This window comes from Cervus canadensis, chromosome 8 (assembly GCF_019320065.1).
Source record: "Cervus canadensis isolate Bull #8, Minnesota chromosome 8, ASM1932006v1, whole genome shotgun sequence".
Lineage (NCBI taxonomy): Eukaryota > Metazoa > Chordata > Mammalia > Artiodactyla > Cervidae > Cervus > Cervus canadensis.
In genome coordinates this window covers 88,518,886-88,543,313 of record NC_057393.1, presented here as the reverse complement: position 1 = coordinate 88,543,313, position 24,428 = coordinate 88,518,886, and the positions used below count along the sequence as shown (strand labels likewise).

At 45.4% G+C, this 24,428-nt stretch overlaps 1 protein-coding gene across 8 annotated transcripts in view; it reads left to right on the top strand.

The window, feature by feature from the left end:
* DISC1 (DISC1 scaffold protein) overlaps positions 1 to 24,428 on the top strand; it is a 433,479-nt gene that overhangs the window by 184,776 nt on the left and 224,275 nt on the right. For 5 of the 8 annotated variants that reach the window (XR_006270956.1, XM_043477124.1, XM_043477122.1 and 2 more), the window contains 2 exons: positions 3,077 to 3,206; positions 6,859 to 7,085. The exons of 1 other annotated variant lie outside the window; for it this stretch is intronic. Coding sequence is in view for 5 of the 7 variants with exons in the window: in XM_043477124.1 (XP_043333059.1) it covers positions 3,077 to 3,206; positions 6,859 to 7,085 (357 nt within the window). In the remaining 2 variants the exon portion in view is untranslated. Of the gene's footprint in view, positions 1 to 3,076; positions 3,207 to 6,858; positions 7,086 to 23,172; positions 23,255 to 24,428 lie in introns of all 8 variants that reach the window. 2 more of the 8 variants (XR_006270957.1, XM_043477127.1) reach the window with 1 other exon arrangement.

Below are 24,428 nucleotides of genomic sequence, written 5' to 3'. Positions count from 1 at the left end.
GTATGTGTCTGTTTTGTCCAAGGCCTGGAACAGGTTGGATATGTTAGAATGTTTAATGATACAACTACTTGTGTATGTGGTAGAAGACATTTTTATTATCTTATTGATTTTCTTTCATTTTATTGTTTGTATCTTATAGGTGTAAAAATAATACATGCTCATTATAGAAAATTCAGAAAATAAAAGATTGGCCAAAAAAAGTAATTCCATCACACAGAGGTAAAAACTGATAACATTTTGGCAGATATTTTCCTATCTTTTACTTAATATATATTATTTTTAGAATAGTTGTTCCATGCTATATGGATTACCAAATACCTGCTTTAGAAAACAGCCATAAATAGGGAACATTTCCCATGCAATTTAATCTTCTTTGTTGACCTAATTTTAGTGGCTGCAGAGCCCTGCTCAGGGTGGATGTACCATGGTTTACTGCTCTGGTCCTAACTCGGGGCCACAATTGCAGTGTTTTTGGTTTGGGCCACTAAGGACTGTGGTATTTTTGTAGCTATTCTTTATGCATACCCATGATTATTGTTGTTGTTGTTTGTTGCTAAGTTGTCTCTGACTTTTGCAACCCCATGGACTCTAGCCCACCAGGCTCCTCTGTCCATGGGATTTTCTAGGCAAGAATACTAGAGTGGGTTGCCTTCTCCAGGGGATCTTCCTGACCCAGGGATTGAACCAGAATCTCCTGCATGGCAGGCGGATAATTATTTACATATTCAGTTCAATTCAGTCACTCAGTTGTGTCCGACACTTTGTGACCCCATGGACTGCAGCACACCAGGCTTCCCTGTCCATCACCAACTCCCAAAGCTTGTTCAAACTCATGTCCATTGAGTTGGTGATGCCATCTAACCATCTCATCCTCTGTCGTCCCCTTCTCCTCCTGCCTTCAATCTTTCCCAGCATCAGTCTTTTCCAATGAGTCAGTTTTCCTCATCAGGAGGCCAAAGTATTAGAGTTTCAGCTTCAGCATCAGTTCTTCCAATGAATATTCAGGACTAGTTTCCTTTAGGATGGATCTTCTTGCAGTCCAAGGGACTCTCAAGAGTCTTCTCCAACACCACAGCTCAAAAGCACCAATTCTTAGGCACTCAGCTTTCTTTAGAGTCCACCTCTTACATCCATACATAACTACTGGAAAAACTGTAGCTTTGACTAGACAGACCTTTGTTGGTAAAGTAATATCTCTGCTTTTAGTATGCTGTCTAGCTTGGTCATAGCTTTTCTTCCAAGGAGCAAGCGTCTTTTAATTTCATGGCTGCAGTCACCCCCTGCAGTGATTTTGGAGCCCAAGAAAATAAAGTCAGCCACTGTTTCCACTGTTTCCCCATCTATTTGCCATGAAGTGATGGGACCGGATGCCATGATTTTAGTTTTCTGAATGTTGAGCTTTAAGCCAACTTTTTCACTCTCCTCTTTCACTTTCATCAAGAGGCTCTTTAGTTCTTCTTCACTTTCTGCCATAAGGATGGTCAGAACCCCATGAATAGTATGAATAGGTAGTTTGCATATAATTAAGTTTTAAAACCTGGACAAGAGGATCCAAAGGCATGTTTTGGATCTAATTTTTATTCCCTGCACTCACCAAGGAATTATGGTTTCTGAAAGCTTTTGTCAGTTGTTACACGAAAAATGATATTTTATGTTGTTCGAATTTGCTTTTAGAAACATTTTTGATGATAAACCTTCATAATTTCTCTTTTTTTTGAGTTTCTGATAGATGTACTCATCTTTTTCTTCTTCTATTGCTAGCACTCTTGACATTAGCAATATTTCCTTTTCCCCAACTTGTTGTTTGCCTTTTAATTGTAGTCAGTGGTACTTTCATAGACACTGTTTCCTTGAATTGTTGACGTAGTTTTGCTTAGGGTGGACTTTTCCCCCATTCTGTTGCATTCAGTTAGAAATTGATTTGTCATCCTTTGACGAGAAACACCTGCGAGGTTTCTGCAAGGGCGTCTCACCCGTGTAAGGTGGCAGCCTGAGCCACGTCTTCACCAGTGTCGCTTCAACCAAATACGCCAGCTCCTGTGAGCGTAGGAGAAAGAGCCGGACAGATTTTAAGTGGTCTTTTGATAGTCTTCTAGCACACTCTTTCTGAGAAGCTCTGACCCAAACATCTTCAAATCAGCCATCCCTCTCTGTCTTGTCCACAGCCAAGATCTGCCCTGGAATTTGGCTCTGGATGGGTCCAGGCAGAGCTGTCCAATGATGTTCAATGGAAACCACATACGTGATTTTAAATAATATAGTAGCCACATTAAGATTTTTTATTTAAAAAAAAAAGAGATTTTTTATTTAGTTTTGACTGTTCTGGGTCTTTGTTGCTGGACTTTCTGTAGTTGTAGTGAGCAGAGGCTACTCTCCAGTTGCTGTGCTGGGGCTTCTCATTGCGTGACTTCTCTTGTTGCAAAGCATGGGCTCTAGGTGTGTGGGCTTCAGTATTTGCAGCACATGGGTCCAGTACTCGTGGCTCACAGGCTCTAGAGTGTGGGCTTAGTTGCCCCTTGGCATGGGGGGTCTTCCTGGAGCAGGGATCGAACCCATGTCCCCCGAACTGGCAGGCAGATTCTTAGCCACTGTACCACCAGGGAAGTCCCTACTATCCATATTTTATAAATGTAAGGAAAAAAAAAAACAAGTGAAATTAATTTAAGAAATACATTTAATTAACCCAGTGTATCAAAAACGTTGTCATCCCAACATGTAATGAATGTGAAAATATCATTGATGAGATATTTGGCATTCTTTGTTTTCATACTAAGTCTTTAATATCTGATGGGTATTTTACACTTTCAGTGCAGATAGCTACACGCATAGTTATGGAGCCAGACAGTCCAATAAAGCAAGGTGACTCTAGGCAACTGCTAAAGTCCCAACAGATAATCACTCAAACAAAAGCATACACTGGGACCTCAACCCCACAACCCTTCTAAGGATGAGGGCAGCCAGGAGCCACTTTGTGACTCTTCTATCCATTAAGATTCATGTAGACCTGAAAATTTCAGGTCATTCATATCTGTGCCTATATGTGTGTGTGTGTGTGTGCGTGTGTGTCTGTTTTAAGAGCTGGCGGTGACGACCCCCAAGCCCGGCTGAGAATGGATCCACAGATGTCGGAAGCCTCTGCTCAGGACAGTTTGCGCGTGTCCATCACCAGGCGAGACTGGCTTCTGCAAGAAAAGCAGCAGTTACAGGTGAGCAGGTGAAAAGTCTTTATGACGCAAGACAGCATTTTTCTAACACATCTGAGCCAAATGCAGCAAAATGAGTCTTTGCTTGAATGCAGCCCTTAGAGAGTTGGCAGTGCACCCAGGAGGGGTGAGGCAGAGTGTGGGTGGAGATAACTGGAGGGCTTGTTGGAGTCTTTTTACAAACAAGAGGTTGGAAGTTCAGCAGTGTTTGTGCCTGTTTTTGCTAGTACGCTTTATCTTTTGAATATGCCTTCCTTGAGTGCCAAGCCAATTTGTCACCTCTTATCATTTTGTCCTTGAGGAGTTTCTTTCAGAAGGCAGAAAAAAAAATCTGAGCTGTGGCAATCCTTTATGGAAACTGCTATCAGATTGGACTGTGGGTAGCGACTGTTAGGAGGCAGAGCTGTGAGTGGGGACTGGGCAAGGCGGGCGGAACTGGGAAACACTGGGAATGACTGGGCTTCATGGGAGCTCTGGATTGTCCCGGAGCAGTGGATGCGGGTTGGCTGAGAATCATGGGGGGCTGGAAATTTTGGTGCAACTCTGAGTTATAGCCAGAAGGTGACCAGGGGCTCTGGAAGTTGACAGGGCCCCCCAGAAGCAAGGAGCCTTGAAGTTCTGTCCACACCTTCCCAAGCCTAGAGGATTTTAAGCCTGACTGGGGAGCAGTGAGGAAACACAGACTTCTGGAAAACGCAGAGCTCTTTAACACGTGCGTCCACAGTGTGGCTTAGCCTCTAAACAGCCGAGTGGCCTTAGACAAGTGAATGGGGCGTGGAGAGGTTACTGGAAACCCCCAACTCCCATGCAGAGTCTTCTTGTTATGAGTTCACCCTTCCAATTCCATATGATAGCAAGGCAGCAAAGGGAGGCAAACATCATTGCAATTTGAAAAAAGTGAAGTGAAATCGCTCAGTCGTGTCTGACTCTTTGTGACCCTATGGACTGTAGCCCCGTAGCCCACAAGGCTCCTCTGTCCATGGGATTTTCCAGGCACGAATACTGGAGTGGGGTGCCATTTTCTTCTCCAGGGGATCTTCCTGACTCAGGGATCGAACTCAGGGCTTCCACATTGCAGGAAAACTCTTTACCCTCTGAGCCATGAGGTTTGAAAATGTTTTTTTAGTTGCTAAGTCGTGTCTGACTCTGCAACTCCATGGACTACGTGTAGCCCACCAGACTCCACTGTCCATGGAATTCTCCAGGCAATAATACTGGTTGCCATTTCCTTCTCCAGTTTGAACATATTTTCCAGTAAACTGATGCTTTCACACTCTGAGCTCACCACGTTGAGCAAACTTGTACAGCAAGTTCAGGTAGTTGAAAATGTGAAGTCTGATTTTTGATTCTGGATAATATTCACCAGCTGGAGGTGAATATTCCTGATGATATCAGAGTGTACAGAACATACTTTTAGCCCAGGCTACTTAGCGTTTGAGGGCTTCCCAGGTTGTGCTAGTGGTGAAGAACCTGTCTGCCACTGCAGGAGATATAAGAGATGTGGGTTAGATCTCTGGGTTGGGAAGATCCCCGGGAGGAGGGCATGGCAACCCACTCCAGTATTCTTGCCTGTAGAATCTCATGGACAGAGGAGCCTAGCAGGTTACGGTTCAGAGGTGGTTGCGAAGTTGGATATGACTGAAGTGACTTTAGCACATACGCATATACTGAGTGTTTCAAGGAAGCATTCTTGGCACAATGCTGGGAGAGAAGAGGAGAAAATCAGTGATAAGGGGGTGCCTGGCAGGCCTTTCTGAGGTCTTGGGCTTTTCTCTGACTGGAATGGGAGCCATGGAGTGGGGTTGGTTAACCAGTGAAGTGATGTAATTGACCACATTTCATAAAGTCATTTTGACTTCTGTGTGAGAATAGGGTAAGGGCCGCTGTGGAAAACAGTATAGTGGTTCTTTAAAAAATTAAAAGTTGAATTACCATGTGATTCAACAGTTTCACTTCTGGGTATAAGACCCCAAATAATTGAAAGCAGAGACTCAAACATGTATCGACAGCAGCATTATTCACAATAGTCAAAAGGTGGAAGCAACAACCCAAGTGTCTATCACAGATGAATGGATAAGCAAAGTGCGAGTTGCTCAGTTCTGTCTGATTCTTTGCGACCCCATGGACTGTGGCCTGCCAGGCTCCTCTGTCCATGGAACTCTCCAGACAGAATACTCGAGTGAGTAGCCTGTCCCTTCTCCAGGGGATCTTCTTGACCCAGGAATTGAACCAGGGTCTCCTGCATTGCAGGCAGATTCTTTACCAGCTTAGCTACCAGGGATGCCTGGATAAACAAAATGTGGTATAGAAATACAATGATAAATTCAGCCTTTAAAAGGAAGAAAATTCTGACACATGCTACAGCATGGATGGACCCTGAGGACATTATTCTAAGTGAAATGAGCCAGCCACGAAAGGACAAATACTGTATGATTCCACATATAGACACCTGGAGGAGTCAGATTCACAGAGACAGAAACTAGAAAGATGGCTTCCAAGGCTGAATGCAGGCGGAGAGGGGGGTCAGAGTTCAATTTGGCAGGATGAAAAGAATCCTGGAGATGGATGGTTAAGATGGTAAGTTTTCTATTACCTATATTTTACTACAGTTGAAAAAACCCAAACAAACAAAAAAGGAAAGAATAGGGATGGGAATTCAAAGGTAGGAAGTAGGGAGGTGTGGTGGGAGACCCTGCCAGTGATACTGTAATCTTGGGCCAGTGGAATACACGCTGTTGTCTTCTTAGGATGTCTTAGCTGTGGATCTTCAATACCTCCTCCTGTGTCTCTTCCCTCCCCTACTGGAGGAGGGGTCAGTAGGTAGATCAGGTAGGATGGTTGGCACCTTGGGGTTGCGAGGATGTGGGTGAGATGGGGAGACAGCCAGTATTGGAGCTCTTGTCAGCTGGAAGCCAGTGCAGGAAGCCTGGGCGTATGTTAATTAGAAGAGTCTCATTGGAGATTGAGGATGCTATGGGCACTGAGATGATTATCTGCCTTAACACTGTGTGCACAGTGGGCATTCAGAGCAACCTGCTGCTCGTTTTGTTCATTGACCTCAAGATTGGATGATACTCAATTCTTGGGATTTGGTTTGTCATATTAGTGGAAATTAAATTTATTTAATATTTTTATGAACCTTAGACTGCATAACCCTATCTGTGGCATCTCATTGTTCTTTCAATCCTGTAGACTTAAGAAACTCTGACTTCTAATCTTTCTCTGCATGCTACATTTGCATGTTTGGGGTCAGACCAGCCAAGGCTTGTTTGCTTTTCGTTTTTCGGTCGTGGTAGCTGCTTTGCTGGTATCTCAAGTCCCTGAAGTTTGTTGCACTGTGTTCTGGCTCTGTCACCTGAAATGAAGTAAGTAGTTTACATATTTGCTGGATTCTTCCAAGTCTAATTCTTGGCTCACCATCCAGAGTTATTTAATGCTTGGGAGGGAAACTTTTTCCTTATGCCAGCTAATCAGAAATACAAAGCTGGCTTGATTTTTCCAGTTCAGCAAACCTCCAAAAATCTGCCCGCCTTGAAGGGGAGCGTCATGGCTCTCATGCATATGGTGAACTCTCCTGTAAAGAGAGAGTTCTCAGCAGTGTAGTCGACCATGAATGGGGTTAATTTACAAAACCTGCTCTCTCCATTCTCTGCAGAAAGAAATTGAGACCCTCCAAGCCAGGATGTCTGTTCTGGAAGCAAAAGATCAACAGCTGAGACGGGAAATAGAGGAGCAGGAGCGGCTTCTCCCGTGGCAGGGCTGCGACCTCGTGGGAGGACTGTCCCTGGGCGAGCTGCAGGAGGTCACCAAGACCTTGCAGGACACCCTGGCCTTGGCCGAGCAGATTCCCCTCCGCGCAGAGCCACCTGAAACCATCCGGAGGTACCGGTGATTTCCTAAGTGATTTTGGATCTCTCACCTTGCCGGTCTGTTTATGGGATTGATTTAGTCTGCTGTCCTACATATGTAAATAGTGGGTTGGCCAAGGAACTTTCCGGTCAACTCAGTATTTTCCAAGCAGTGCTGTGTATTTTCAAGGGAAAGCACTCTCGGTATTTTGAGGGTCAAAGTCCTTCTTTGTGTGGGGCAGTCCTGTGAGCTGCAGGATATTCTGTACCTTGGCTCCCCAATCTATTGGGCTAGGTGGCTCAGTGGGTAAAGAATCCGTCTGCATCGCAGGAGACACAGGCAGATGCGAATTCGATCTCGGGGTCAAGAAGATCCCCTGGAGGAGGGCATGGCAACCCACTCCAGTATTTTTGCCTGGAGAATCCCATGGACAGAGGAGCCTGGTGGGCTACAGTCTATAGGGTTGCAAAGAGTCAGATGGGACTGAGCATGCATGCGTGCACCCAACCTGCTAAATGCCACTCTTTCTCTCCATTCTGCTAGGCACCTTCCCCATTTCCTAACACCCCCGAGGTGCCTTCTCTCTCTTTGGGATCTATTGGAATTTGATTGGTTGGAGAGTCTGATGCCACCCTTTACTGAGGACGATCGTTTGGAGACAAGGGAAATGTTAGAAAGTGTTAGTCACTCAGTTGTGTCTGCCTCTTTGCAACCCCATGGACTGCAGCCCACCAGACTCCTCTGTCCATGGAATTCTCCATGCTAGAATACTGGAGTGGGTTACCATTTCCTTCTCCAGGGGAATCTTCCTGACTCAAGGATCGAACCTGGGTCTCCTGCATGGCAGGCAGATTCTTTATCATCAGAGCCAGCAGGGAAGCCTGGAGACAAGGAAGGGAATGAGCTTCTAAGAGGGGAGACTCAATCAGTGACTGGGAAGAAGGAATTATTATTCATGACAGCCAACATTTATTGAGTCTTACTTTGTGTCAGGCGCTGTGCTAAGCTTTACCCAGTGAGTGGTGTCTATTATTATATCCATTTCATAGATGAGGATAAGAGAGTTTAGGAAGATCAAATAGTTTGCCAAAGTCCCAATTGATAAGAGGCAAAACTGATACTAAAATTCGTGTTTGTTACGTCAAAGCCTAGTTTCTTACCCACTTGTGGAGGGAGAACCTTCTCTGTGTCCTGTATTGAGGAAGACACAAGAGATAGGTGTGGACCTCTGACCTTCTGGGAGGTCATAACCTTATTCTGGCCAAAGATGGAACCCACCCTTACTCCTATTAGACAGAAGTCGAGCCATGCCCTGATGAAGAGGCAGCTGGTGGTGAGGCTTGAGGGTGCAGCGGGTGCAGCAAGGAGGGAATGAATGTGCTGCTCGGTAATTATGCTGCAGAGAAACTTAAGAAAACTTCACCACCTGTAGCGGTTGAGAATATGGACTCTGCTATCTACTCATCCACATAGTAGTTGGAACCGTTTATTATGGGGGGCTGTTACTCGGATGAGCTGAGTGAATATGTATCAATATAAAGGTCATATAATGGTGTCTGGGTGGCAGCACACCCTTTTTGGTCACGTAATGGTGCCTGTCCTTTTCATCACTGGGATTTCCCTCTTCAGAAGCCTTCCCACTGCCGTCCAAACATGCCTTAGACTGTTTAGCAAGTAGCTGCTCCCTCATACACATGCCACACTCAGTATCAGCTTGGATGCTCATCCAGGAAGATGCTCACCATGTCCTCCCCTCCCCGTCCCAGCCCTGATATTTCCCTGCAGAGCTTTAACCGTGGGCTCCATCCATGGAAGAAGTGGGTTGTTGCCAGATTTTAGTCAAAGGAAGCTGACCATCAAGTCTGCCTGTGGCCTTTCTCCTTCACCTCCACGGTACAGCTTTGGCCTCCAGGGACCTTTTCTACTCCTGCTTCTCTTATCCCTCCTGTGGAAGTCATTACATACACACACACACACACACACACACACACACACACACATGCACATAAACATGCACATACAAGCACACACACATGCATGCATATGCACACATATATACACACACACACTTATACGTGTGCACACACATGTGAAAGTGTAAAAGTGTTAGTCGCTCAGTTGTGTCTGATTCTTTGTGATCCCATGGACTGTAGCCTGCCAGGCTTCTCTGTCCATGAAATTCTCCAGGCAAGAATATTGGAGTGGGTTGCCATTCCCTTCCCCAGGGGATCTTCCGAACCCAGGGGTTGAACCCGGGTCTCCCGCATTGCAGGCAGATTCTTTACCATCTGAGCCATCAGGGAAGTCCATACACACATACACATATACATATACATATATACACATGCACACACAGACACACTCATAGACAACCCACACATACACACATATACACATAGACACACATGCACACATAGTATTACACATTACATGTCATGTGTAATCATGCATGTGATATATGCATTATAATAGACAGATGTACTAACATATGGGCTTCCCTGGTGGCTGAGATGGTAAAGAATCCTCCTGCAATGCAGGAGACCTGGATTCAATTCCTGGGTTGGAAAGGTCTCCTGGAGAAGGGAATGACAGCCCACTCCAGTTTTCTTGCCTGGACAGAGGAGCCTGTCAGGCTACAGTCCATGGTGTTGCAGAGAGTCTGACAGGACTGAGTGACTAAGCACACACACACATTAATATATAAGGAATATGTATAATATATAACATGAAATATACATATACATTTATTTTTATAAACACAGTTTGTACATGAGGCTTAAAGTAAGCCTCTTTCTGTCCCACTGTCCAGATGTGTCCTGCTTATTTCTCTGTTCACTTTGAACAGCACAGAGGTTAGTTTTACTCCTTTTATGTCACTCACAAGCTCTTCGAGGGGAAAAACTGGGGTGTGCTTCATTTTGACCCCACTGCAGGATTTCACAATGCCTCTGTGCTTTGAGCTGAATCCCTGGGCAGCGTCTCTGCAGGTGCGCCCCATCCCGGCACAGAGATGCCCCGGGCGGAGGCTGCTTTCTCACTCATCAACTCACAGCTTGCAGAGCAGCCTGCATGGTGGGCAGGCTGGGCTTGTTATTCTTATTTAACAGTTGAGGAAATAAAAACTCAAAGTTTCCATGAGATGCAGCTAGTTAAAGACTACTTATATCCACTTATAGGTGCCTCTGGTCTGAACCAATAAGAGAGTTTCCACTTAGAGGCCTCAGTCTAAAACAAGGCACTCCCGAGTATGGTGGCTGATGGAGCTGGGCCCCTGAACTCAGATCTTACCATTCCTAGTCTGTTATGATGCCCACGTGCTCCAGCTGTGCCTTTTGCATCAGGATGAGATGCAGTTGAAATAAAAGTGTGACTTTTGCTAAGTCATCCAGTACTCTAATCAACTGAACAGGCTCTTGAAAGACCTTTCAAGGTGTGTGGCAATCCGATTCTACAACACTCTTAGGAAAATTGGATGCAAGGGTGGCTCTTAAACGTGCTGCAGTGCTGGCTGGGGGCTCCTCGGGGAGGACCCATCACCCCTGAGTCCACCTGTGCCCACGGAGGTTGCAGAGTTCAGGTCAAGAGCGGTCTGTCACTTTTTGTGCCTATCTGACTGTGGGAACAGCTGGGCATCTCAGTGACCTGAACCCAGGAGGGCTCTGTTTTAGGAATAAAAGGACTAAGAGTTGCCCAATGAGGGTAGGAGGGAAGATCCCGGGATCATTAAAGGTAGAGATCAACATGGGAAACTTACCTGCTGGTCCAGTGGCTAAGATGCCACACTCTCAATGCAGGGGTCCTGGGTTCGATCCCTGGGTTGGGAAGATCCCCTAGAGAAGGGAATAGCAACCCACTCCAGTATTCTTGTCTGGAGAACTACTTGAACAGAGGAGCCTGGTGGGTTACAGTCCGTGGGGTTGCCAAGAGTCAGACGCAACTGAGCGACTTTCACTCTCAGTCCCCTACAGTTGGCTCTCTCTCTGTCCATGGTTTCTCTGCATCCTCAGATTCCACCAACAACCAATCACCAATAGTATTTACTGTTGAAAAACAGCTGTGTATAAGTGGACTCTTGCAGTTCAAATCTGCATTGTTCAAGGGTCAACTGTAGTTTCTTCTCAGACCTAATGGAGGGATCTGGACAAATTGTGAAACAGGAAAATCTTGGTCTTAGGAAGAGAGGTTAGAGAAAGCTAGAGAAACAGACCATTCAACATCCTAACCGTCTTTGTCATCATCCACGAAGGTTTTTCATGGAGGCCAGTTATAAGCTTAGGATGCTGTCTGGGGGATCGACTCTATCAACAGTGTGCAAGTTCAAGGGGAGGCTCTGCTTCTTTGCCTGGATAAACCACACACTGGTTTGGGAAGGAGCTTCCTAAGAGCACTTGCCATCCCTGAGATAACTGCTGCTGGAGACTCTGCTTATGTGGGCGCCTTACGTTCTGACTGTAGATTGTTGGGAATCCTTGGGCCTATGTTTGAGAAAGACTGAAAGAAGAAGGGCATGTGCTGGGGGTGAGAGACCCGGCGGCTTTATATTTGGGTATTTTGATAGAAATCAAAGGAGCAGTTTGAATTTTCTGATGTCTGTGCTTTGGATAAAATAACATGTGTGTGTGTGTTAGTTGCTCAGTCATGTCTGACTCTGAGACTCCATAGGTTGTAACCCACCAGGCTCCTCTGTCCATGGAGTTCTCCTAGCATGAATACTGAGGTGGGTTACCATTCCCTTTTCCAGGGGATCTTCCTGATCCAGGGTTTGAACCTTGGTCTCCTCCATTGCAGGCAGATTCTTTATAGTCTGAGCCACCAGGGAAGCCCAGGATCAAATAATTTATCAGGACGGAATGAAGAGCTGCCTTCTCAAATATCTGAGTTGCCTTCTGATGGAGCCAAAGAGAGTGGATTTCTTCCTCCAAACAAGAGGAGAATGTTTTTAACTACTTGGATATTAGGCACTCCACAGTATGAAAGCTTACAGGGTAGGGATGGATGAGGGACAGGATCCACTCGGAAGATGAATGTTCTTTGCAATTTGCCTCATCCCTGGGATTCCAGTCCTTTGGCTTTAGAACAAACTCCTCGTTTCTTCCTGCAAGTCTTCCTGTGATAGGAGAGGTCTAGAAGGACAGCTATTTTTTCCAGTAAGGCTGATCTGCTCTCCCTTGGGAACCTAGCCTTCTCTTCTCTGTAATGGGGTTGGGGGGTGGAGTAGGGGATGGGAAGGATGGGAACAGAGGGAGGGAGGAGGTGACAGTTTCTGGGGTTTTCCTGGACCATGTCCCCACATGTGGGATGTGAGTGTCCATCTGTTTATTTCCATAAGTGGAGGAGGGTTGTGATCTGCAGCTCATCTGCCTCCAGGGCGGTCAGCTCAGCCCCTCTTGTTGGTCTGGGAGCCTTGAGCATCAGTGGAGGCAGGGCCGGCTGTGACCCTGGCTGACCACAAAGCCAGGTAGGAATGATTATAGTAGTAATTGACAGGGCTGAGTGAGGGCTTCGGTACTTGCTAAAATGCTTTAGAGATGCCTGGCTGGTTTGTATTAGTCTGCGGTTGAGTTCTTCATTCCTTGGCTCCTGGAATTTTTCAGACTTTGCATGAAATGTGTTTTGGCAGCTCATGGATGAATCGTCTCTGGCTGTACAGCTGGAAGAAGCATGTCACGTCTTTTTACAAACCATTGGCACAAACTGCAAGCTCTGGTTACTGCGAGGCTGGTTGGACCTTGGTGTGTGTGTCTGGGTTGCTGGGGGTGTGGGTGGCACTCCGGGCCTGCTCCCTGGTCCACGTGACTTAACCTCCTAGGGCCCCTTGGCAAGGCTGACCAGTTCTTGGAGGTGCCCAAGCCTCCCATCATACCTACCCTCAGCCCTCAGTGAGCAGCCAGCCTGATGTCACAACTCTGTTTAAGTGAGATTTGAAATAATGAAATTCACAGTTCACAATTGACTGGGAAAAAACATGAATAGTTCCACTTTCCTCTCAGATACTTATCTTATTATAGTTAAAAGACACAGTGAAAAAGCAAGGCCTGAATCGGAAAACAGACTCCAGAATGTGGGACGAGGTAGCTGATTCTCAAAGGGTGTGTTCAGGGGTAGGGGAAGCAGCTGTGTGTGTCCTGGGGATGTGCCTGGGGGATGGCACCATGCCGGGACAAGGCAGAGTTCAGAAGAAATGCTCCTGATCTCCACGCCTCTTCTCCACTTGCTGTGATTGTGTGCTTCAGTCTCTACTTCCCGTCTTTGCTTTTCTTCTTTCTTGTCTTTGTCCTTCATCTAGTTGGTTTGTCAAGACAGGGTCTTGATGGGACTGAAATGATGAGGACTTATCTGGAGGAGGGGGACTGCTTTGTTGCTCAAATTGCTAGGTTTTGAGGTGAGATTCTGACTTTTCTTCCTTTATTTTTAAAACAGACATCTTGGTTTTCCCAGGGATTCATGAGGCAGGCAAATCTTTGCCCAGAGACTCAATGAACGCAGTGAGGTTGCAATGTGTAAGCGGCATGAGACTGACACTTCTTGCAGGAAGTCTTCCTTGATTAGACAGCATCCTCAATGTTCAAGACAGCTCTCATATTTATCATCTATCTTTCTTATTTTGATTTGTAATCATAACAATATATTAATTGAAATGTCACCATATGCTTCCCTAGTGGCTCAGTGGTAAAGAATCTGCCTGTAGTGCAGGAGATACGGATTCAATCCCTCAGCCGGGAAGATCCCCTGGAGAAGGAAAAGGCAACCCACTCCAGTATTCTTGTCAGGAAAGTATCATGCATAGAGGAGCCTGATGGGCTACATGGTCCATGGGATCGCAAAAGAGTTGGATGTGACATAGTGACTAAGCAATAACAAATTATTTACAAAAGTTCATTTTTGCTCACAACCCTATAAGGTATATTGGGCAACACACTGGTTTTTGTAATGTATTTTGCAGATGAGGCTGCAGAGGGTCCAGATGCACACTGCAATAGTGTCCAGAGGTCTTTGGCCGGTTTTTGAAATTGAGGGGAGAGAGATGGTTAAGATGGATGGTCTGGAAGAGAGCGGGGCTTGGGGCAGGCTCACCTGACAAGCAGTGGAAATGTATGGGGCTGATCCGGGCAAGAGAGAATGCTGCTGTTTCAGGCCTGCAAGTTCTCTCTGAGCCCAACGGATCACCGGGTGGCACCCGAGAGGGATCAGAGCAAACAGGTCTCCAAACACAAGCAGCCTGGGGAGGCCACCAGGCAACTGACTAGGTCAGAGGGGTGTTAGCAGGGGAGACAGGAGAGCGGGTGAGGAGCTGCGGGAGGAGAGGACCTGCTGGGCACCCGCGGAACAGGAAGCCTTGTTTGTCAATGCAAGTTTGAACTGGGTAACGCTGGAGGTCCCGTCCAGATCTCAAACACTTTGCACTCGCAGACTTTGTAAAATAGGTTAAAATAAATGGCTTCAAAAAGTCAGTAATTCTGTCCCTCATTGCCCCCAGACACGTTCCCCTGTAATGTTCCCGGGGCAGGTGACCGCCATCCCGAGCCACAGGCTTAGGCTCGTTCTTTTCTAAATGAGTCACTGCTAATGATGAGCAGATGGTTTATTTGGTAAGTCGTGTCCAACTCTTTGCAACCACACAGATTGTTGCCCACCAGGCTCCTCTGTCCCTGGAATTTCCCAGGCAAGAGTACTGAAGTGGGTTGCCATTTCCTTTTCCAGGGGATCTTCCCGACCCAGGGATGGAACTCAGATCTCTTGGGTGGTCTCAGGCAGATTCTTTACCTACTGAGCCACCAGGGAAGTCCCCTAGATGAAGATGGAGTTGGTCTCCCAGTGGCCACTGTTGAGAGTTGGGAAGTGACTGCTGTGTCCTCCCATTTCCTTTGGAAAGTCATCATCACAGGCAATGGAAAGTTTCTACAGGGCCACAACTTGGAAAAGAAGGAAAGGCTTGGAAAAGAAGGAAGAGACTTGAAACTGCCACCTGTCTGGGTGTGTGTGGATGCCACTTACCTGGAGGAAGCAGGACCCTGACTTCTGTATTTTGTTGAGTACATTTGAGAAATTCCAAGGAGGAATCTTATCTTACAGATTAAAATAATAACAACAACAACAACTTTATTTTGTGCTGAAGTAAATTTATTAGGACTGAAAAAGTGTAAAACAAAGGGGGATTAAAAAAAAGAGCAGAGGAGGATGAAAAAGTGGCTATATATTTTAATTTTATTTATTTATTTTGAAGTATTTACTAATTTATTTGCCTGTTGTTGTTCAGTCGCCCAGTCATGTCTGACTTTGCAGCATGCCAGCCCTCCTTGGCAGCACCCCATAGACCATAGCCCGCCAGGCCTCCCTGTTCCTCACCGTTTCACAAAGTTTGCCAAAGTGCATGCCCATTGCCCCAGTTGTGGCATGTGTGATATAATCCGTGAAAGAAAGTGAAGATGCTCAGTCGTGTCTGACTGTTTGCAACCCCATGAACTGTAGCCTACCAGGATCCTCTGTCCATGGGATTTTCCAGGCAAGAACACTGGAGTGGGCTGTCATTTCCTTCTCCAGGAGAGCTTCCCAACCCAGGGCTTGAACCTAGGTCTCCTGCATTGTAGGCAGATGTTTCAGCATCTGAATCACCAGGGAAACCTGGGCCCCCTCGCATTTGGGAGCACAGAGTCTTAGCTATTGGACCACCAGGGAAGTTCCTGTGGCTATATATTTTTAAATGCTGCATTTTAATATTTTATAAATTCTCTGTGCTTTGTTTTCTTCAAGGAATTTACAACATTTATTATTATTTAGGTAGTTATTTGGGGAGACTTGTAATATATGAACTCATCCATTGTTCTTTTATAACTTGGATATCTGATAAACTATTTTCGACTAGAGCCTCATGTATTCTTAGAGAGTGAAATGACTGTAGCTGGTTCTCCAGGTGCTATGATTGTGAGTCAGCTCTCAGCCTAGGTGAATGCATGTGACCTCTTCTAATAGTTTTTATTCTGGTCAATTTCAATTTTTATTTTTCATTATTGTCAACTTGAGAATTGTCCTATGCTTAATTTCTGTGTAACTTGTGTGTCTTCTACAATCCTCTATCCCCTTTCATCAAATTTTCTTATTCCTGATAAATCCTCAATGTGTTTTCCTGTCTTCAGGTAGTATGTTTTTGGTTCCTGCTTTAACTTTTCAGATGTTAAAGAATACCCCCCACTAAACTGTTCTTCAAACTTTGAGCTGAAGGTTTAAAGCCCTTCCAGCAGAAATAACTCAGTTCTGCTGAGAGACCCTTTCCCAGGGACTGCGGCAAATATCTGCAGGTCTGGACCATCTGCTCCTTACCGACTGGGACTTCAGTCAGTTATTAACACGCCTTTTCCAAGCTGCACCAGGGCTTCCCTGGTGGTTCAGATTGTAAAGAATCTGCCTGCAATGCAGGAGACCTGGGTTTGATCCCTGGATTGGGAGAGAGAACAGAGTAGCTACCCACTCCATTATTCTTGCTTGGAGACTTCTATGGACAGAGGAGCCTAGCGGGCTACCGTCCAGAGGGTCGCAAAAAGTTGGACACGACGGAGCAACTAACACTTTCATTTTTCCAAGCTGCTGAAGGGCCGACCTGCCCTGTGCTGATTCCTAGGCTGCTGGGAGGTCATGTACCAGGACCTCTCGGTTTCCCTTTACACACGGCAGGGACCCTGTGCCTTATACATGGGGGGCGTTTTTTTGTCACTGTGCTCTCTTGGCCACCATTATCAAAAATACTTTGTACATCCTTTTGGAAAAATTCCCTCAGCTTCCTCTTTGAGTGGTATTGGCATCGGTGTTTGATTACTTATTCAATTATTTGTTTAGTCAACTGAATTTTTTTCCTGCCGTTTATTCATTTTGTTCATCAGCAGTCTATTTTTGCAATCTTTTATCCAATAAAATGTGTAAATCTTTAGTTTACCCAATGAAGCATTTTAGGAAATGAAATTTATACTATTCCCCAGTTTCAGGAATCTGACTGATGTGTTGCTTTGTCAGCGAGTTTTGAAAGAGCCTGAGAGAAACGTAAGGTTTAAGCCGTGTCTGCAGCTTTATGTGCATATGCTTGTTCTTGGCCAGATGGCAGATAGTTAAAGATGACTCAGAAAAGCATCAGTTCAGTTCAGTTCAGTCACTCAATCGTGTCTGATTCTTTCTGACCGCATGGACTGCAGCACACCAAGCTTCCCTGTCCATCACCAACTCCCAGCGCTTACTCAAATTCATGTCCATCAAGTTGGTTATGCCATCCAACCACCTCATCCTCTGTCCCTTTCTCCTCCCACCTTCAATCTTTCCTAGCATCAGGGTCTTTTCCAATGAGTCAGTTCTTCACATCAGGTGGCCAAAATATTGGAGTTCAGCTTCAGCATCAGTCCTTCCAATGAATATTCAGGACTGATTTCCTTTAGGGTTGACTGGTTGGATCTCCTTGCAGGCCAAGGGACTCTCAAGAGTCTTCTCCAACATCACAGTTCAAAAGCATCAGTTCTTCGGTGCTCAGCTTTTTTTAGAGTCCAACTCTCACATCCATACATGACTACTGGAAAAACCATAACTTTGACTAGATGGACCTTTGTTGGCAAAGTAACATCTCTACTTTTTATATGCTATCTAGGTTCCCATAGCTTTTCTTCCAAGGAGCAAGCGTCTTTTAATTTCATGGCTTCAGTCACCATCTGCAGTGATTTTGGAGTCCAAGAAAATAAAATCTCTCACTGTTTCCATTGTTTCCCCATCTGTTTCCCATGAAGTGATGGGATCAGATGCCATGATCTTAGTTTTCTGAATGTTGAGCTTTAAGTCAGCTTTTTCACTCTCCTCTTTCACTTTTATCAAGAGGCTCTTTAGTTCTTCTTCACTTTCTGCCATAAGGGTGGTGTCATCTGCGTATCTGAAGTTACTGATATTGCTCCCAGCAATCTTGATTGCAGTTTGTGCTTCATCCATCCCGGCATTTCACATAATGTGTCCTGCATATAAGTTAAATAAACAGGGTGACAGTATATAGCCTTGACATACTCCTTTCCCAACTTGGAACCAGTCTGTTCCATGTCTAGTTCTAACTGTTGCTTCTTAATCTGAATACAGATTCCTCAAGAGGCAGGTCAGGTGGTCTGGTATTCCTATCTCTTGAAGAATTTTCCACAGTTTGTTGTGGTCCACACAATCAAAGGCTTTGGCATAGTCAATAAAGCAAAAGTAGATGTTTTCTGGAACTCCCTTGCTTTTTAAAATCAAAACAGAAAGTAAAACCTTTTGGGTAAACCTTAGAGTTATAGAAAGTATACATGTTTAGAAATTTAGGAGAAACAACATACATTTTAAAAAAAATTTGGATTAAGTGGAAATGCAAGCATTTCTTTTAAAAACCCTGAAAGCAGTGGGATATTACTTCTTAAGTAGTCAGAATTAGGGGGACAATGATTGAAATGGAAATTGGATGTTACCTTTGATCCCTTAACAGAATAAACCCAGATGCAGGATCATATTCCCCCTGGATCAAATTGTAGGGTTTGAAGGATTGAACTCACAGGAATTTTGTGAAGAAAAGATCTACAGGCCCAAGAATGGAAATCTTTTTGAACATTTAAATACATTTGGGTTATGACAATAGTTGAAATCTGGCACTATCTTGGTTACCAGTCTTCAGAAAATAAGAGACCAGTAATGTATTTTCTTACTGTATATAAAAAGGTATCTTTAAAATAACTTGGGAGGAAGAGGTGGAAAGGAGAGTAGTTACGATCTAGACATAGGGTCCTTCATTTTTGTGACACCTTTCATTTTTCTCTTTATTGGGCAACTAAAATCTCTTGCAGACAAATGTCTCTAAGTCAAAATGTTTTTGGCACATGCATTATAATTTCAATTTGGAATATAATTGTTTGAGAGGCAGCAGGAAGAGTTGGTTGAAATAACACTTGGAATGTTTGGATAAGCCAGATAACAAATTCATCAGTTGAAACTAAATCTGTGGTTGGGGCTTCCCTGGTGGTCCAGTGGTTAAGATTCTCCACTTCCAATGCAGGGGACAGGGGTTTGGTCCCTGGTCAGAGAACTAAGATCCCACATGCTGCATGGTGCGGCTGAAAGAAAGCTGTGATTCTTGATGGAAATGGACTTAGATGCAAGCTGTGACTGTATAAAGTCAGGCAGTTTCTCAATGGAGATGGAAATTGGCAAGAGATGTCAGGGGGCCAAGCTGTGTGTGTATGCATGTGTGCACGCGTGCTTGCCTATGTGCACCATTTTATTCATATCAACTAATCTGGAAAATTCTGCATATCTAGTAAATCCATTATTAGGGCTGTTTCCTCTGCTCAGCATGTTTCCATCAGCACCTCGACCCCAGGAAGTCTTTTTTTTTTTTTTTTAAGAAATTGGAAATCCTTGTGTTTATTCTGTCTCTCTCTTAGATCCCTTTTAGGGGTGCTTATATGAGTTTCTTGATGGTTTAGTTGGTAAAGAATCTGCCTGCAATCCAGGAGACCCAGGTTTGATCCCTGGGTCAGGAAAATCCCCTGGAGAAAGGAATGGCTACCCATTCCAATATTCTTGCCTGGAGAATCCCATGGACAGAGCCTGGGGGGCTACAGTCCACGGGGTCACAAAGAGTCGGATGCGACTGAGCAACTAACGCTTTCACTCTTTTCACGTTCATATGAGTGACACAGACGTCTTTTATTAAAAAGAGTGTATGCCCTAATAACATTTGACATCTCAGTGTGAGTTTGCTGAGTCAGTTGGAGAATTTGGACTTTACCACAAAGATTCAAGAGCGATAGAATGAATTATCCTTGTTCAAGTTTAGACTACGATCCCTGAAGTTCAGAGAAATATTTGGTAAGGATATGAGTCACTAATGTGATCCACATTCAGAGAAATAATCAACAGACCAAAAGTCCAAATATTTCTCTGGCCAATTTTGCTTTGGTTCTTTTATTTAATCTCTTCTGCTTGGGCTAGAGAGAAAAACGTCAAACATATTAGTTAAAAATTCATGTGCCTAATTTTTGTCAGGTTACTTGAAAATATTTCTTACTCTGATACAGGCATGGCTATCTGTAGAAATGACTTATTAAACAAATCTTTCTATACTTCATCCTGGCCAAGGTCCCCCACACGTGAGCTGGCTTTTTGAGTGGGTCAGTCCTGTGTGTGGCTGCCCCGCTGCTGAACTGGACAGGGATTCTGTGCCATGCCCAAGGGGACAAGGATGGCCTGCAGTGGCACTGGAGGTTGGCAAACATCTCTCTTCACTGCATGCAGCCTTTGCTCAGAGTAAGTGTCTCAGGCGACCAGCTTGATCGCTTTTACAGCCACAGAGAGTGGCTTACCTCTGGTGACTGTGTGTCCCATCGTGCCTTTATGAGATCATCTGAAGCCTGGAGGAGTTCTTGGCATTTTTGTTGTCTGTGCTCCATCTATGTCCCACTGGTGACATGTGACATTATCAGCTGTGAGGAGAGAAGGGTCGAAGGAAGGGGAAAAGCCAAGTAGATGAAGTCCTGCATTTCCTAAAGCTGTTTTTGCTGTCATTTTCTTCACCACTTGCCCCTGACAGAAGGTTAGAGGCCTGAGCAGTAATTGGCAAGGTTGTTAATGTCAAGGATTCCTGTATCTGTATATATATTTTAATTCAAGACCAAGTAGTGCCTGTGATAGGGCAGCTGTCATCTTGCCCTTTATGTCACTTCTAGTTTGCTTCAGTAACAGTCTCTCCTTCTTAAACTTGTTTTTACTAAACAAGACAAGGGATGGGGCTAGGGATGGGCACAGGGGACAGGGAGGAGACTGTAGACTGAGCTGACATTCCTGCTCCTGCAGCTTGTTACTAAAATGGCATGTCAGTACATGGTCAGATCTACAGAGGCAGAAAGATGGATGCTCAAAGGCCAGCAGACAGCAGACTTTTTGCACAATTCTGTTCTGAGGGCAGAAACACTCATGTCTTGCTTAGTAAAAATGGCCTTATATTTCTGCCTCTGTCATTAATGCTGTCTGGTACTTTGCATAACTGATGTGTTAAACTTTTTTCTTTTTATGTAGACCATCTTTTAAAGTCTTTATTGACTTTGTTAGAATATTGCTTCTGTTGTTTATGTTCTGGGTTTTTGACTGTGAGTCATGTGGGATCTTTGCTCCTGACCTGGGATTGAATTCACACCCCTCCATTGGAAGGTGAAGTCTTAAACACTGGACTGCCAGGGAAGTCCCTGATGTGTTTTTTTTAGATTCTCCAGATCTCTACAAATAAAATAACATTAGCAAAAGAATCTTGAATGGTAGAACAGCAAAGGCATCTTGAATGGTAGGACTGGGATGTTCTTAGAAATCACCTGGTCCAACTTCTTCACTTTGTAGGTGAGCAAAGAGAACCCCAGAAGAAAGGGACTTATTCAGAATTCTGAAGAAAGCTAAGGTGGTGGTGGAAATCTCTGCATGCCATTAATATTCTTGTGCATCAGAGGTCAGACAAGAGTAGTGGCAGAGTTTGTCCTTCAAAGGCTTGTCTTTGGAGCAGATGTCTGCTTGGCATCCTGGGTGTGAGTTTAATGCTGATGGCCAAGGCTGGTGCTGACGGCAGTCGTGGCTGGCTTCCTGGAGGTGGGAGAAAGTATCACTAATGGAGGAAGAAGAAATGGGTGTGAAGTGGTTTCTCTAGAACATGAACACAGAGGCGTCCTCCAGGCCACCGCTCACTGTGGCCCAGAGCAGGAAGACCAGTGGAAGCAGGAGGACCTGGCTTGTATTCCCATCCTGTGATCTGTTCTGCACTGTGATGGGACCCTTGGCCTGCATGTCTGAGAACTAGCCACACCTTCCAGGTGGTCACTGCTTGATCACTGCAGGGTGGCCCATCCTTGGGAGGAAGACCTTAAAAAGGGGCCCAGGCAGAAAGCAGGTTCATTGCTCTCTGGGAAGGCTCTTCTGGTCTCAGCTGTCTTCCCCAGCTCTGCGTGGGCATGTATGAATACCTTTGGCCCCATAGATATTTTCTTCCGGGAGTAAGGAGAACAAAGACAGAGCCCTCTAATGCCTGGATCCATGAAAGGTGTGGGAAGTATTACTATGACAGGGTACAGATTCAAGTTTCTCGTAAGTCTTTTGAGTTATGCCTCCCAAAGTGATAGCATCTGGAGAAACAGGGAATAAATAGTTGTTAGTAGAGTAGTGTGTGGGATTCTGTAACCAGATAGATACCAGATGCAGCTCCAGGTTTTAGCAAGGAAGATTAGCAAGGAGCTCTGGGCTGCCCTGGGGGCTCAGATGGTAAAGAATCTGCCTGCAATCCAGGAAACCCAGGTTTGATCACTGGGTTGGGAAGATCCCCTGGAGGAGGTCATGGAAACCCACTCCAGTATTCTTGCCTGGAGAATCCAGTGGACAGAGGAGCCTGGTGGGCTACAGTCCATGGGGTCACAAAGAGTCAGACACAACTAAGTAACAAAGTACTGAACAGGGGTGGCTTACACACAGACATTTATTATGGTTAGAGGTCCAAGATCAAGGTGACGGTGGGGGAGGGGTTGGTTCCTTCTGAAACTTTGGGGGTAGGATCTGTTCTCTCCTCAGCTTATAGAAGACCGTCTTGTCCGAGCGTCTTTTTACAGTGTCTTCTGTCCATGCGTGTTTCCGAGTAAAAATTTTTCCACCAGTTAAATAGGATTGGGGCCCACCCTAGCAGCCTCATCCTAACCAATTACATTTGCAGTGACCTTATCGCCAAGTAAAGTGACATGCTGAGACAAGGGGGGACTTTAATATATGAATTTTGGGGGGACACAATTCAACCCCTACATGTTCTATGAAAAGGAGCCATCCAAAAGAGAGAAGTCAAAAAGAGCAGGCGCTCTAGGAGCTGGGGTTTAGAAGGAGGAGAGGAGGTCTTCCTGCGTGGACACCATATCTTTAACCTCTTCTTTCTCTCACATAGATCTCCACCCACAGCAGGCTGGTGAGGAGCAGTGTGTGTGTGCCAAGTCCGCCAGGCTCCCCTGTTCACGGGATTTTCCAGGCAAGAATACTGGAGTGGGTTGCCATATCTTCCCGCAGGGGATCTTCTGGCCCAGGGATTGCACCCTTATCTCCTGCATCTCCTACACTGCAGGTGGATTCTTTACCTCTCCACCATTGAGGGGTTCCCTTTCCTTGAAACAATGAAAGGAAAGCTCCAGTGTCTTCAAATGCCGGTGAGGAGGAAGGGTGGCATGGGAAAGAACTGGATGTGGGTGGAACTCTTAGTAGCCCGACCTGTTCTTCAAGAGACTATATTGATTGAATTAGATCTTTCTGACCTTCCTGCCTGAGCTGGAGTTCACTGATTTCATTACTGTCCTGCACTATTTCTTAAATCAGTATTGCATTCGTACATGCCTACATGCGTGCTAAATTTTTTCAGTCGTGTCCAGCTCTTTGTGACCCCATGAACTACAACCTGCCAATCTCTTGTGTCCATAGGATTCTCCAGGCAAGAATACTGGAGTGAGTTGCCATGGCCTCCTCCAGGGGATCTTCCCAACCCAGGGACTGAGCTCACGTCTCTTAGGTCTCCTGCATTGGCAGGCGTATTCTTTACCACTAGTGCCACCTGGGAAACCCACCCTTAATCCCCACTTGCACTGGGGCAGTGGAGGGAGTGGAACAGAGAGGGAGCCTCTCACCATCCTGTGGTTTGAGGGCATTCTGATAGAGATGGGGATGTTCCCACAATGCCCCACCTGGTCCTTAGAAAGAAGACAAGACTGTGCTCATTCACTCACCACCCACTATGCTCCAGGTATTTCTACATGGAAGAGCCTTGCCTTTGTGGAGCTTTCTTACTAGAGCAAGAAGAAAGCAGATATAAATAATAAATAGAAATCAACAGTAAACACAATTAATAAGTACATCACATAGTAGGTTAGTAGGTAGTGAATGCTATGGGGGAAGACAAAGGACAAGAGGTAAGTGTGCAGGTTTATAGGCAGCCATCAGTTTGGGCCACCTGGCGGGCAGAGTGCTTAGACTGGAGGAGGGACTGGAAGGTGGGAGGGACTGGTCTGGTGTGTGTCTTGGAAGGAGAGCATCCAGCCAGAGGGGTCTGCATCAGTGGGTTTGAGGAGCATCAGGAGGCCTCTGTGGCCAGGCAGAGAAAGTGAAGGAGGTTGTTGTAGGAGAGAAGGTCAGAGAGGCTATGGGAAAGGGCCATGCTGGTCCTCGCGGATGGGCTTTACCTAAGTGCATTAGAGAATGAGTTTATGGGTTTAACTGCAGTGCCTGAGAAGACTCACTCTGGATATAGGATTAAAAATAGACAGTAAGGGGTGAGGATAAAAGCAGGGGACTAGTTCAGAGCCCGTTGCAGCGTTTCAGGGGAGCAACTCC